The sequence below is a fragment of the Dipodomys merriami genome, unplaced genomic scaffold (assembly GCF_024711535.1).
Source record: "Dipodomys merriami isolate MVZ:Mamm:240054 unplaced genomic scaffold, mDipMer1.0.p SCAF_44, whole genome shotgun sequence".
NCBI lineage: Eukaryota > Metazoa > Chordata > Mammalia > Rodentia > Heteromyidae > Dipodomys > Dipodomys merriami.
Window position 1 is genome coordinate 4,346,063 of NW_027206002.1, and position 15,329 is coordinate 4,361,391.

General features: G+C 49.6%; 1 protein-coding gene across 1 annotated transcript in view; it reads right to left on the reverse strand.

The window, feature by feature from the left end:
• Nucleotides 1–1,945, reverse strand: part of Gfpt2 (glutamine-fructose-6-phosphate transaminase 2) — a 43,423-nt gene extending 41,478 nt beyond the window's left edge. The window contains exon 1 of the mRNA XM_069993851.1: nucleotides 1,831–1,945. Coding sequence (XP_069849952.1) covers nucleotides 1,831–1,837 — 7 coding nt within the window. The 5' untranslated portion in view covers nucleotides 1,838–1,945. The remainder of the gene's footprint in view (nucleotides 1–1,830) is intronic.
• Between the last annotated feature and the right edge of the window lie 13,384 nt (nucleotides 1,946–15,329).

Here is a 15,329-nt window from a genome sequence, read left to right on the forward strand (position 1 = left end):
ATCTGTCACAGCAGCTATGAGGAAAGTGTAACTAGGGATCTGTGTTCAGGAAGGCAAGGCCAGATCTGAAAATTAACTAAGGTAGAAAGAACTAGGAGTATTTGGGAGGCTGAGATCTCAGGATTGTGATTCGAAGCCAGCCCAGACAGAAATGTCCCCATGAGACTCTTACCTCAAACTGGAAGTGGTCTTATGTGGTAGAGCATTAGCCTTGAGCACCAAAAGGCTCAGGGACAGCACCCAGGTCCTGAGTTCAAGCCCCAGGACTGGCACAAAAACAAAAAAAAGGAAGAGCTAGGAGTGTGGCTCAGGTGGTAGTGCAGTAGAGTACTGGCCTCATCTTGAGGTCCTGTACCTTAAAACAAACAAACAACAACAAGAAGAAAAAGAGAGAAAGCTCATGCAAGTAGGAAGAAGGTTGGAGGACTGGCAGGCGGGGAGGGGGGAGGGGGAAAGGGGGAGGGCAGGGGGGTGCAATCTGAGAGAGGAGAGCACAAACGCCTCTCCAATTCAAAGATCTCCTTCACAAGAAGTTCAGGCAACCTGAGTACCAAGGGCCCTCCATGCTGCCCTGAGGACTTTGGAACCGGAAAGGCTTTGCCACAGGACAAAACTGCTACCTTTGGCTCGCCTCTTGGAGTCCTGAGATTATTATTTTTTTTCTTCTTTGACTGAAGGGTTCAACGATTTAAAATGACGCCTGGACTGCCCGAGTTAAGGCTGCATCTCGGTTGCCAAACTCCTGGGTCAGATGTTCCTTCCCCCCCCAACCCCACCCCCCTGAGCTGTTGGCCTGGGCGAAACAAGGCCTGTACAGAACTTGGCCCAGGGCTTACCACTGGGCACACCCCACCCTGGCTGGCCTCAGCCTTCAGAGAACCTTTCATGTCTTTAAAACGTCCACCAGGTTCTCTAGCCACAGGGGGCTGGGGTGGGTAACTGAATCCTACTCAAGGAGGGGGAGAGTGAGTTGGGGGGGGGGATAATAAATAAACACTGTGACCTTTTGTCCCAGCAGAAGTTCCCGGCTTTCCCCGGGGCCCAGCCAGGAGGGTAAGGAAGGAGTTGTGATGTGAGCCCCAGGGTGGCGGCCGCACTCCGCTCTGCCCCCGCACCCTGCCCCCAAAGGGACAGCTCCCCATCACCATGATCATCAGATGCCCACATCCTGGACGTGTGTCCCCCCCCCCACCATTACCACCCCACTCACACCCCGATCTACTATGCCCAGATCCCCAGACCTAGGCACCCTCTCCTAGGGCTTGAAGCTGCCCTACCATTCCCTTCTCCTCCCTGGCACCTCGTCCAGCACGGTGTGCGCCTTTCCACAGGGGCCATGAGGTTCACCTGGGGGCTGGAGGAGGCGCCCCCCAGGAGCCACCCTGAGTGCCCCTGTGTGTGTGGGGGGGGGGTGTCACCAGAGCGGGCAGGTGAGGCCGCCAGTCCCGCGAGGCCCCCCCCCGGGTGGGACACCCCGCACCCAGGCTCGCGCGTGGCGCGCGCGTGGCAGTCTTTGTGAGGGGACCTCCCCCTCCGCACCCCAGCCAAGTGGAGGGGGACACGGGGTGGGGGAGTTTCTGTGTTGAGGAGGGAGGGTCTTCTCACAATGGAAGCCCCCCACCCCACGTCACCCTCCAGGACACCACTGCCCGGGGTGCGGGGAGGGGGGGCGCGGGCAGGAGCGGGCGGGAGGCAGGCCCCGCGCCCCTAGCAGGGGTCCCCGGCGCCAGGCTCTCGGGCGGAGGCCCCGGGACAGCCACCCCCCCCCCACACACACACACCTCCCCGAGGAGCAGGGGCCGAGCGCGGGCGCTACGCTACTACACTCACCGCACATGTCGGCGGCTGCGGCTTCTGGGATCCGTTGGCTCCGGGCAGCACCTCCGCTCCACGAGTTCTCCGCGCGCGCGCGCGTCCCGCCTCGCGCTCCCCCAGCTCGGCTGCAGCCTTCGGCCTCGCAGGTCCTGCTTATAGCCCCGAGCAGGCGGAGAGGGGTGGGGCCGGGGCGGGACCTCCTCCAGCCTGCCGCTTCCCCATTGGCTCCTGGTTGTCGTGACAACGGCGCGGGGGTGGGGGGGGGCGGCGCGCGCGAAGAAGGGGATGGAGGAGCGTGTCCCAAGCGCGAATCCTGGCTGTAAGGCCAGGGGCCGTGACCCCCATCAGCCACTGGCTACGCGTGAATCTTCCCCCACCCCCAGCCCCACCCCGGGGAGGGGGCGGGGAGAGGGGATAGCACTGATCGCCGATGGCTTCGTGACTCAGTTTCCTTATTTCTAAAAAAAAAAAAAGTCCTGGTGAGGTTGGAGATCATCTGAGTCACGTGACACAATGACACTCTATATAATATATATTATAGGTATATACATATACATACACCTATGCGCGCGCACACACACACACACACACACACACACACACACACACACACACACACACACACACAGAGAAACCCTGTATGCCCCCCCCCCTTTGGGTACTAGATTCTTTTCAAAACCTGAAAACGCAGCGCACTTCAGGCTCACACGTTTGGTGCCCTCTCGGAACCCAAGGGCTTGGTTGAGAAAGGAGAAGAAATCCTTGGAGATGGAAAGAGGACGAACCATACAAAACCAGGTAGCTGCAGCAGTGGCAGAACTCGAACCTGGGGTTTTCTGTAGAGCTGGGATGTGGAGGCAGGGATTCCCTAGGTTAGCTGCACAGATGGAGATAGCCCTAGAAGCTGCTGCTCCAGGCAGACCTGTTCTCACTTGCAGCTAACCCGCAGGAGAGAGCCAGGGGTCCACCCTGAAGTGGCCTGGAGAGGAAATCCCAACCTTCCAGAACTCACCCAAGCCTGGCCTTCCCCCCACCCACCCCCCCCACACACACAGGGATCCTGTCGGGACAGGCTGTCCCTTTTTCTCTCCAATGCTCCCTAGGCCCCTTCGTCTCTTGAGAAAGGTCAGAACTGAACTAATACTTGTGTACTTTGAAGCCATCTGGTGTGTGTGTGCGCGTGCAAGCAATCCTGAAATTTTTAATGATCCCAGTAATGTAGAAGAAAGAACAAGAGGAGGAGGAAGAGGAGGGAGAGGAAGAGGAGGAGCAGTTTTTTTGTCTCATCCAGGGTGTTTTTCCTAATGCATCTCTAGCTTCATGGGGCTCTTCAGGCCTTGAGACAGGAGGTATCTGTTGTACATATTAAACTGTGGAGGAAACAGGTTCAATGACAGTCAAGGACAGGGTTAGCTGAATCTCACTGCTAGAAAATAGCAGAGCTGATTGAAGAACTGTGCAGGTTTTCATTCATTCATTCATTCCTTTGTTCCCAAGCATACAAATCATGCCTGTCCCATGCAAAGGATTTAATGAATGAGAACAGATCTAGCCTGTGCCTTCCCAGTACTTTCAAAGCAATAGAGAAGCAGTCATTAAGCAATGGTCCTGCAGAGAGCTGGGCGATTCTAGGTGGGCTACAGGAAGGGCCTGGACAGGTGTAGAAAGTTGCAAGCCTCTACCTGGGGCTGGGCTAGAGCTAAAATTAGTCAGTCCAGAGCCAAGGCAGAATACCAAAGGAAGTCTATAAACTGAAGAAAGGCAGAGAGAAGCAGACACCAGCAAAAGTCCCAGATCTGAGGGCAAAACCCTCAAGTATTGAGATTAAGATGTCTGGCCCCAGACTAACCTCTACTGTCTGGCGGCAAGATGACATCATCAAGACTTCTGTTAGCACTAAGACACCAGGAGCCCTGAGTCAGGGTCCAGATCTATGTCATGGTCCTTGGGGGTTCATGGCTCTGTGATGAGGAGTGGTGTGAATGAATACCAGGACCCTGAGTAACAATTGAAGCAGTCATCCCCTCTGCCATCCCCTCTGCCTTGGGGGCTAGACCCTGAAACCCTTTGGGAGAATGGTCATCCTGAGACGCATTGGGTCGTGCTGAGCCCTGGGAGGAAGACCATCACTGAAATTTGCATGTTCCAAGCAACCCCTCAATTGTAAGCTATATATATCTATATAAATATATATATACATATATCTATATCTATATCTATAATTGGTTACTTTAGCTGCCACTCCATTTCTATAGAGACCCTGATCCTGTCCTGTGGTTTTCTTGCATTCTTGTCTACAGAGTACGAAGAGCCTAGCACTGTCCCCTGGACTTCAGTCTGTAATAATCCAGAAGATCTATCCATACCCAGAAGGCAATAGTTGTCTGGCAGAGAGTATGGCCAGCCATGTCCTTGGTGGGGCTTGTTTCCCACCACTTAAGTTGTCCCCATTCCTATTTCTAGAAATAGAAATATCCTACCCTGCCTGTGTTTCCCACCTGGCTCCAAAGGCAGATAAACCAGCTAAAGTATTAGAATGTAAGATTAAATCTTCCCTTGGGGAGTTTTTCACCTTGACCTTGATCTCAAGATGAAAACCTAACAGAGTGGACAACACAGGAAGGCAGTTTTGTTTTGTTTTGTTTTGTTTTGTTTTGTTTTGTTTTGTTGTGTGTGTGTGTGTATCCAGCCCTGCCTTCAGTCACTACCACAGTGTCTAGTCTTTGCTTCTCTAGGCTTGGCAGTGTTTGGGGGTCTTCTGGATGACCTTACCAGACACACAGCATCCATTATCTTCATGTACATGGATCTTTTCTGTGATGTGGTTGGTCCTCCAGGTACTGATTCTGGGGAAGTTCCAAGCTGTTTCTTCCAGGGCACTAGCATCTGTGCATGTAACCAGTGGGGTGGATATAACTTCCATCTTCTGTGAAATGCTGAGAGCAGGAATCTGATAAGCTCATGCTGTTTTGGGAAAGCCAGTCGCCAGGGAACACAGGAGCACACAACCTGGATGTTTGTTCTGTACCTTTTGCATCAGTGAAAGGTGCGGTTGCTAGGAATGGAGATTTTTTTTTCCTCTCCTCTCAGTCTGAGTTGATGAAAAGGGAGACCTTCATCCTTCTGGGAAGCAAAAACACTTTCATAGACAAGACTGGACAGACATGCAATGTTTTGCTTATGTTCGGAAATAACTTGACCCATCTACAAAAACCATCGTCTCTCTGTAAATATAAATGGGAATGTGAGGCTTCTGAATTCCTTTCTTCAAAAATATTATTGGTAGAACATCTTTTTTTGGTCTGAGAATCTATGTATATACATGCACACATTTTTTTGGTTGTGTTGAAAATTTTCAAAAGTGCAAAAATAATCTGCCAATTCCCCCAACCTACTCATTTCAAGTCAAGCATTATCAGTATTTAATCCTTTCAAGAAATCTCTTCAACATTTGTTTTGCTTGTTTTTTTTTTCTGCAGCAAATCCTGATTGGATTTTGACTTGTTAATAATCCTTTGTGCATATTTACAAATAAAGATCTGTACTAGATCACATCAAGCAAACAATAATAATACCTTAATATTACCTAACATTCACTTCACATTAAATGTCCTTAATTGTCTCAAAAATATAACTATATATATATTTTTTCTGGCATTGGGAATCAAACCAAGAGCCCCACACAGGCTAGGAAAGATCTCTACCAATGACATACAACCCCAGCCCTCAAAATTACATTTTTATAGCCTATTGGTTTCAGTCAGGACATTTATCCATGATAACATTATCCATGATAATGGCAGAAATGTCTCTGAGACATTCATTTTACCTCATGTATTTAAATTTTGTGCCAGCACTGAGCTTGAACTTGGGGCCACGGTGTTGTTATCCCTCAGATTTTTCACTCAAGGCTGGCACTTGAGCTTCATCTCTGCTTAAAACTTTTTGGTGGTTACTTGGAGAGAAGAGTCTCATGGACTTTCCTGCCTGGGCTGGCTTTGAACTGTGATCCTCAGATCTCAGCCTCCTGAGTAGCTAGGATGACAGGCGTGAGCCACTGGTGCTTGGCAAGACTTTTGAAATATATAAGCCATAAAACTATTTACAGCTTCCCCCATGTCATTCCTCTCCCCAGTTGTAACAGCTGACTGTAGTTAAGTATTTTTCCACCCTGTAAAGCCTGCAGAACTGTACTCTTATGGATGCCTGTTTCCCTGCTTGGCTCATGAACAGGCTCCAAGACTAGGTGGGGACCACCGCCCCCCCAGGGCCCAGAGCCAGTATGCCAAAGATGAAGGAGGGATGTCGATGGCGGAGCCAGCCAGAGGCAGCTGCAAGGGTGTAGAGTGACTCGATCCAGGATAAAGCCTTGTACACCTGTGGCCTCAAGCTCACACTCTCTATAAAATGGTGACAGCAGACTCTTTCATATCACACTCTGCCCCAGGTAGCATCCCTGGGCACTTTCTTGAGAGAAATTTGACCGTATGCGTTGAAGATCTTAAACTGCGTAGTTTGTGATGTAATGTTATTTCAATGAGATAATGAGTAACTGGGTGAAATACAGTCCAGATGTTCACCTGGTGCCATTACACTGAGCAAACATTGGAAATAGTCAAAGCCCATCATCCATAGTGGACTGGCTACAAGAAGAATGAGCCTTACCCACAAGGAGGCACTGTGCATCGCTGAGACTGCTGACGATTGCACAGACTGTACTATTAAATCAAAAAGGAGGGCCACCAGGAAGGTGCAAGAATGTATGGCATAATGAGTCTTTTGTGTTTGCTTTGTATTTAACAGCTTTATGTAGAGAACATTCACTTAGCGTAGAATTCACTCACTTCAACTCCATACCATGGGGAAATGTGGCTCCACAGGGTACAAAGTTTCATTCAGGTGGGAGGAATAAGTTCTGGAGATCTAAAACACAGCATGGTAACTACAAAATATTACTGTACCATGCACTTGGGATTTGCCAAGAATGGACACTTTAAGTAGGCTTCCCACCTAAAAAAGAGAGAGAAAAAGAGAGGAGAAGAGAAACCATTGTTGCTGGGTGCTGGTGACTCAGGCCTGCAATCCTAGCTACGTAGGAGGCTGAGATCTGAGGACTGTGGTTCAAAGCCAGCCTAGGCAGGAAAATCTGTGAGATGCTTATCTCCAGTTAATCAGCAAAGAATTGGAAGTGAAGCTGTGACTCAAGAGCTAGAATGCCAGCCTTGAGTGGAAAAGGTAAAGGACAGTGCTCAGGGCCTTGAGTTCAAGCCCCAGTCCTGTCACAGAAACAACAACAACAAAGACAAAAATTCAAGAACCTGTAGCTGTGTGAGATGAATGGATATGTTAACTAGCTTGCTTTGTGATAGTCATTGTACAATATATTCATCCCTCAAAACATTACATTGTATACCATGAATGTCTGCAAATTCATGTGTCAAATATGCCTCCATCAAGCTTGAGGGAAATACAAGGGCCCATTCCATGGATTTTACTATGGCAGAGTTGTGCAATCATTCTACTGTCACTTTGGACTATTTTCCTCATTATTTGAGAGAGAGACAGAGAGAGAGGCAGAGAGAGAGAGAGAGAGAGAGAGAGAGAGAGAGAGAGAGAGCAAGCTTCCACATGTGGAAGGTAAGTCTTCTTGTACATATACCAGAGGCTGGCTCCCAGACTAAAGAGGAGTGATGTGATCTTCTGGTCCTGTCTGCAAAGTGGGGCCTCTGAACTGCTATGGATGGGGAGGGGCCAAAGACACATGTGCAGACCCACAGGAGGATTAGATTTCCCAACCGAGGAACCTCACAGGCCCAGCAAAGGGATCACTGTCCACAGGAGCATGATGGTCCAAGCATCCCTTTCTGACAACCACCAGTTGCTCCTGAAGGTCAAAGGACATCCTTGCCTGCTACTCAAGAATTGAGGGCTTCTAGTCTGGTTGATCTCCTCCTTGGTAGAGAAGCCAGGGCAGGAAGAACCAGGGACTCTGTGCGCACTCAGCTACAGATAGTTCCATGTCATGAGCTCGCTCTATAGAGCGAGAGGCCTTGGATCTTATGTAGACATCGGTGAACAATGATGATGCAGACACCAGCCAGTATCCAGACTCCCATCTCCCTTGCTGTCACGTCCAAGTGCACAAATGGAATCACAGCAGAGACCCTGGTCACAAACCACTGCTTTGCCGGGATGGGGCATGCTAACTCTGTCTGGGCTCCCACTGATATTATACAAGCACGTCAGAGAAACTGCCTATTCTGGAGATCCTGGATTCTGTCTTCCATGTGACTCTAATGCCAGGTGTCTTCCTGGGAGCTGACTGAAGATAATTTGGGATATGACACTATTCTTTGCCAATCAAGCAAACTCTGTGACTGGGACACCTGGATGGCTCGTGAATCCTTTCCAAGGCCTCCCTGGAACACAGGGTCTGTTTGTCCTGCATCATTCCTGTCTCCTCCACCCGGCTTTCTACCAGCCTGGAGTGCCCTCTGCTTAGTTCATGGGCTAGGAACTTACCACAACCTAACTACAGCTTTCAAAAGAAAGGTCACTTGGTATTCCTGAAAGCAGATTTGAGGCTTCAACTGTGTCTTGCTGTGCTGTCTCCTCCTGTATCTCATTCCTATTTAGCCTGAGTCTGGGTGGGGAGGCTCAGTCAGGTGCCTTGTCTAGATAGTGAGGTAGTCTGTCAGCAAAAAGAAGTCCCTTCCCTGTCATACTTCTGTCCTGAAAGTTGAAGGTGTGAGTTGCTCCCCCTTGGACCCACCTCCAATGGGAGGTAAAGGGGCCGACCACCCATAGCATCCAGAAATGGAGAGTCTTTTGGGGTTGTCTTGATGGTGTGCAAATGGAATCCACCTCTGGGGAGGTTAGTAGAAAAGGCACTTTAGAATTCAAGATGGCGGCAGATTGAGGGGAATGGGAAAAAATTGTTTGGATCCCATAGTTTTTGGGGTTCCCGTGGAGTACCATTCCCCCTGTATGCGTTCTTGGGATCTCTGTCCATACTGTGGGCAGAGTAATGTGGTTTGGGAGAGATGGGGAGGAGAGAGAGACAAACAGAGCCAGAGCCAGAGCCAATAAATCACCAGGAGCCAATCTTGCTCCTCTGGGACTCCAAGCAGGCCTCTTCATCTCCCAGAATCTCAAGTTTCCCCATGTATGAAATGAGGCTGAGAAAGCCTACCTCCCAAGCAGGCTCTGAAATCAAGAAGCATTGGACAGGTGTTCAGGAGCTAACATGGAAGTAGGCAGGCCAAGTTAAGGAGGTTCCAAGACTTGCATTGCCGGAAGGGACATGGGCCCATTCATGAAGAGGGGTAGTGGCTCCTTATGCTCCCAAGGGAGTTAAACTCGATTGGCCCCAGCAGAGGCTGGAGGGTGGGGCTGCAGTCAGAGGAGGGGAACTTCACATTGGGGCCCTCTTGTAGGGGTCACTGCCAAGGACAGGGCAGAGCCACCCTATTGGCAACATTCAGAGCCTTAATTATTTTCTTCCAAAAACACAGCTGGGAAATCAAAGATCACTGGTCACACAGGACGGGTGTTGGCCAGATGGCCTTTCTATTACCCCAGTCAGCTTAAAGACATTTTTTGGAGTTTGTCATGTCAGACAGATGAAGAAAATCAACTGCTGGTTGCTTGTTTGCAGAGTGAATCAGATCGTAGGCTAATGGGCCCATTGGACAGATGGGAGAGCCCCCCACCCCACCCCCGTGGCTTGGTACTCTGTCTAGCATCATCTGGCAACTTGGGGCCTCTTGAAGTGAGTGGTGGCGGATGCAGATTCTAGGAAGAGCCTTGAGAAAAGGCCATTTATGCTCTTTAGTCTGGAACTCATCCCCAAATGTATTCATGGCTCACCTTGCTCTGGACAGTTGTTTGTGTTGTGGTGTGTGAGTGTGTATATGAACTCAAAGGCTAGAGGACAACAAGCCAAAATTAAAAAAAAAAATCTCAAGGATTTTGCCCATTGTATAACTTGATTCTCTAATGAGGTTGTGTCCCGACCCGCAAGACGTCAACGAGGGCAATGAACCTAAGCGAGAAGGAATGAAGGGACAAGAGACACGAAGAATGACAGCAAGACAAGGATTCTGATCAAGCTGCCAATTTTTATTTTTCACACAGAGGTATTTATATGCTTGGAATAAGGAAGCTTTTTCATTGGCCGAAGCAGCTGCAGGGTGCTTGCTTAGGGCAAGGTGAAAAGGTGGTCGTTAGTAGCTGCAGGGTGCTTGCTTAGGGCAAGGTGAAAAGGTGGTCGTTAGTAGCTGCAGGGTGCTTGCTTAGGGCAAGGTGAAAAGGTGGTCGTTAGTAGCTGCAGGGTGCTTGCTTAGGGCAAGGTGAAAAGGTGGTCGTTACTTAGGGCAGGGTGAGAAGGTGAAACAGCCTCAAGATGTTCCAGTGAGGTAGTTGGCTCCCAACAGGTTGGGTCGGGGAGTGGATGGCCTTATTCCTCTTTATGACTTGGCTATCTCTCTCTCTCTCTCTTTTTTGGTCGTGGGGCTTGAACTCTGGGCCTGGGCGCTGTCCCTCAGCTCTTCAGCTCAAGACTAGCGCTCTACCACTTAAGCCACAGCGCCACTTCTGGCTTTTTTCTGTTTATGTGGTGCTGAGGAACGAACCCAGGGCCTCATGTATGTGAGGCAAGCGCTCTACCACTGAGCCACCTTCCCAGCCCACAACTTGGCTATCTTGGCTGGCTTGTGTCACCTTCCCTGGAGAAGCTTTCCCAGAATGCCCCTACTGAAAGGGCATGGTCCTGATTGCTTGTCTGCCACCAGCCACTCAGCTTATTGCTCTTGACTGTCCCTTCTTATGGACCAGGCTTCTACCATTTCCAGCTCTTACTGGAAAGACCCAGGCTGAGTAAGCAGGGCCTCAGGAGGTCTCTCTGCTGGACACCTTTCTCCCTTTGCTGCACTGGAATAAGGGATAAGAGGTGAGCCTAACCTGACCCAGGGGATCTGAGGGGTACACTGGGGTGGAGACAATCAGGTGACTTCTCAGAGTGACTGCCCATCCCTGACTGGACAACCTGGTTCCTCTGTCATCACCCACTGAGAAGAGGTAAAAGTCAAATCAGAGCCTTGAAGCAACTTCCAGAGAGCTCCAATGCCTCTGTGGGTGGACTTCCAGGCCTGGTCTTTAAGGCATGGAAGTAGTTGTGGTTTGGAGCTCGCTTGGGTTAGGGTGTGAAACTCTGCTCTTGCTCCAAGACCCTCCTCCATACCTTAGGAGGTATGGCTATGTCTCCATCTGAATCTTTATCTGTGGATCACATGACTGTAGGGGAGGGGTGAGAAGTCCCATACAGTCTTCTGCAAGCCCGAGCCTCTGAACACTGGTGATAGGGTTCAGTCCAAGTTCAAAGGTGTCAGAAGGCCCAATGATGGGCTTTTCAGTCCAAGGTGGAGAGAGCCTGGAGCTCCAGAGTTGGTGAGAAGAGGATCCCAGTTCCAGGAGAGAGAAGGGAATGTGTGTGTGTATCTCCGTGTGTCTGTGTGTCTATGTGTCTGTGTGTATGTCCTTGTTCTATTTGGGCCACCAGCAGATTAGATAATGTCTGCTCACGTTCAAGGCTAGTCTTCCTACTCAGCCCACTGACTCACAGACCCATATCCTCTGGAAACACTCACTGCCACACCCAGAAAATGATGCTTGACCAGTTAGTTCTCTGGATATTCCTTTATCCAGTCAGGCTGACATTGAAAATTAATCATCTATTACTTTAGTCTTGTCTGGACCTCAGTGTCTCCTATGTAAAATAGGAGGGGTAGATTCTAGCTTAAGTGGGTTGGGAAGATTAAATAAGACAGAGTCAGAGGGACATTTATGACACTGTATGATGCACTTAAATATTTCAGAAACCAACAGGAAACATTTAATTAATCTTATTAATTCTAAGAAGAGAAAAAGAAACACCAAACAATCAAAATCTTTTTGAATAACCCTATAGCCGAAGAGAATATTAGAAGATGTGCAAGAATATACATATTCAAACATCTGGGATGTATACAAAAGGGTATTTAGAAGACTATCAATCATAGCCTTAAAATGTCTTTATTAAAATATTAAGGAAGAGAAATCCTTGTCAGCAGGGCTTTTTTTTTTCTTTCTATTTGTGTTTTGCTTACTGATCTAGCCCAGAAGAAGCTGAGAGAAAGACAAATGGGGTAGACTTTGTGGTCAAGAGAAGAAAATGGAGGAGAAGGAAGAGGAGGAGGAGGAAGAGGAGGAGGAGAAGGAGGAGGAGGAGGAGGAGGAGGAGGAGGAGGAGGAGGAGGAGGAGGAGGAGGAGGAGGAGGAGGAGGAGAGAAGGAGGAAGGTGGGGAGAAACCACAACTAGAAGCCCTCAGGATCAAAATCCCAGGCTCATGCTTGTCATCCTAGCTATTCAGGAGGCTGAGATCTGAGGATTGCCGTTCAAAGCCAGCTGGGGCAGGGAAGTTTATGAGATTCTTATCTCCAAGTAACCACCTGAAAACCAGAAGTGGTGATGTGGCTCAAGTGTAGAGTGCTCATCTTGAGCTGAAGAGCTCAGGGGCAGTGCCCAGGCTCACAGTTCAAGCCCCATGACCAGAAGAAAAAAAAATCTCAGGGCCAAACAGTGTGGCTGATACCAGCTAGAACATACCAATAAAGAAGTTCATCCCTCTCAGATCAATCTAGTATCTTCTATGTAAAGTCATCCTGTTATTTATTGTCTAAATCTTGGGCTTTTCAGCAGGAAGAAGGGCACTGTTTACAGCCATGCCAAGACAACAGAGGTAAATGATTCAGTGTCCCACAGATGAATCACAGAACCGCTCTTCTCACATGTAACCTCAGAGGGAGCCAGGGCAGATGTGTGTGATGCGGGTGTATGTGTGTGCATGAAATGCTGGACTCACAGAAATTACCAGAAATCTACTAACAGGAAGCAAAACTTCACATAATTACAACCAGTGACATATTTTTTAAAATAGCTTTTTGTTTTCATAGTGAAAGCTTCCTTTTTTTGCACCGATTAAAGCAACACACATGCATACACACAGAGGAAGAAATTGATAGAGTACTTTAAGGGTCTTTTTTGGGTAAGGGTCCTGTTTGCCTGCGTTGGGCAGGTTCTGTACATGAAGCAAGCAGCTCACAGGGCCCAGGAACCAACATGGTGACACGAAAGGCTTCTCGTCCTGGAAGCCCAAAGCTAGTCCTGGCTGAAAATTCAAAGATAAACACAGAAACTAGCCAAACCCTTCCTCTTAGTGGTGAGGACCAGAGGGTCCACAGTCTCTCTTTTCTTACTGAGCAAGAAAAGAAACGTATTCAACGAAGCCTCCAGCATCTGGTCCTTCCAACTGTGAGTCTACATCCTGTGTCCATGAACTTGAACTAAAAGGTGCAGAGAAAGGGTTTCCTGGGAAGGGGAAGGAGGGAGGGAGGGATGTGAGGACAGGCCAAGAATGTTCTGGAGAAATTGCACCCTGGGTAGGCAGGAGGGGTATCCTGTGGGGTATGGATACCCACTCTGCAGCGTCACCTCTGGGTTTGCAGGAACACACTTGGGAGCTTGATGTTTCCACATTCTTCCTGGGACTTGCAGACCCTTGAGGTTGAAGCGCCAGGTGCCTACAGTTCTTAGCTTTGCCATGTTGTGCAGCTGACCTCGGTTTTCCGGGCCTCTCTTTTTCTTCTGGCTGCCAAATGGGCTAATAGTACACCAGATGGTGATGATGCCATCATCAGTAGGAAGGCACCTGAGAGGGCTCAGCCTTCCAGAAAGATCAGAGACTCACTCCCATCACCTCCCCCCACCCCCACTTCTGCCCTCTGCTCATTCCTCGAAACACAAGCTCAGTTGGCAATCAGAATGGCTCAGATTCCTGGGACAATAGCAGATTCCAGTACTGCTGTTTTTCAGAGCAGGATGAGGATTTGAGAGGTGCCTTGCCACTCCCCCCCCAACCCCCCACCTCTACCTGCCCTGGATTAGGTCTCAGCATTCTCCTCCATGTCCACTTCAATGGTCTTCTAGACCTACTTCTGAGACTACCATTAAGTCAGGCCTCTTGTGAGGGATTGAGGGGGAGGTACACAGGAGCCCTTTCTCCACCTCCTCAGTTCTACGTGTAATGATTAGGGCTCTTGAGGACATCATCCCCATCCCTCCCCCTTCCCACCAAGGCCCCTTAACTTATCTGAATCCTGGTATCCTCCTTTGTGTGGACATAGAGCTGTGGCCCTGGTGACCTGGATCACCTCCCCCCCACCCCCCTCCCTTTAGGCTGGCTGGCAGAGGTCCCTTTCTCCTTTGCAAATCTACCTCTCACTTCTCGGCCCTCTTTCTCCTGTTTCACTTCCCCTCACTCCTCTCCCCCACCCCCAGCTTGCTGCTTCTCTGGGGCAGAACTGAGGTCCTTTCATATCCCTCACCCTCGCTCTGTTTGCTTTCCTGGCCGGGTGCAGACAGCAGGAGGCCCCTGCTGTCCATTAATGACTTCCAGACACAGCCCAGAGCAAGGCTGAGCAGCTGGGCAAAGCAAGGCAGCGGGAGGCCAGGCAAACAGGAGTCGGAGAAAGACGGAGCCACTGGGGAGGAAGAAGAAGCTGCAAAGAGGGCCACATGGTCAGGACACCGCCTCGCATTTGGAGAGATCCAGAATGTGTCTGCTGACGTTAAGGGCTATGCCTCCAAACCCTCCTTGGAAGTCTGTCCCTTCCCACCCAGTGCAGCCCCTTGGTCTACAGATTCTCAGCTGAGCCCTACTCTGCCCTGCTTACCAGCAATGTCTCTGGCATGTCTCCATTTCCTGCCTAGTATCTCACCTTCCCTGCCTTCCCTCAGGCAGGGGGGGAGGGGGGGAACTTTCCTTCACAAGCCTCTATGTCCACAGTCTCAGGTCTATAGGTCTTTTTTTTTTTTTTTTTTTTTTTTGTCGGTCGTGGGGCTTGAACTCTGGGCCTGAGCGCTGTCCCTCAGCTCTTCAGTTCAAGGCGAGCACTCTACCACTTGAGCTACAGCGCCACTTCCGGTTTTCTGGTGGTTTATTGGAGATAGGAGTCTCACGGTCTCTCCTGCCCGGGCTGGCTTTGAACCGCGATCCTCAGATCTCAGCCTCCTGAGTAGCTAGGATTACAGGTGTGAGCCACCAGCGCCCGGCTTATAGGTCTTATTGCCTATGGTACCTCTCTCCTGGCATAGGGCTCCCGATAACCTATTCGGCCTCAGGCTGGGGCAAAGACTTGTGAGTAGGAGCCTTGCCACTCTAGTTTTCAAAATCAGCTTCCCCATTAGGGGAAAGGATTAGTTCCCAAGGCACAAATAGAATGACTTTTTGCCCAAGGAAGGGTTAATTGAGATAGTTTCTTTCCAGGCATCAGTGACTCAGGCTTATAATCTTAGCTACACAGGAGGCTGAGATCTGAGGATCGTGATTCAAAGCCATCCTAGTCAATTAAGTCCCTAAGACTCTTATCGCTAATCAACCACAAAAAAGCTGGAAGTGGAGCTGTGAGTCAAGTGG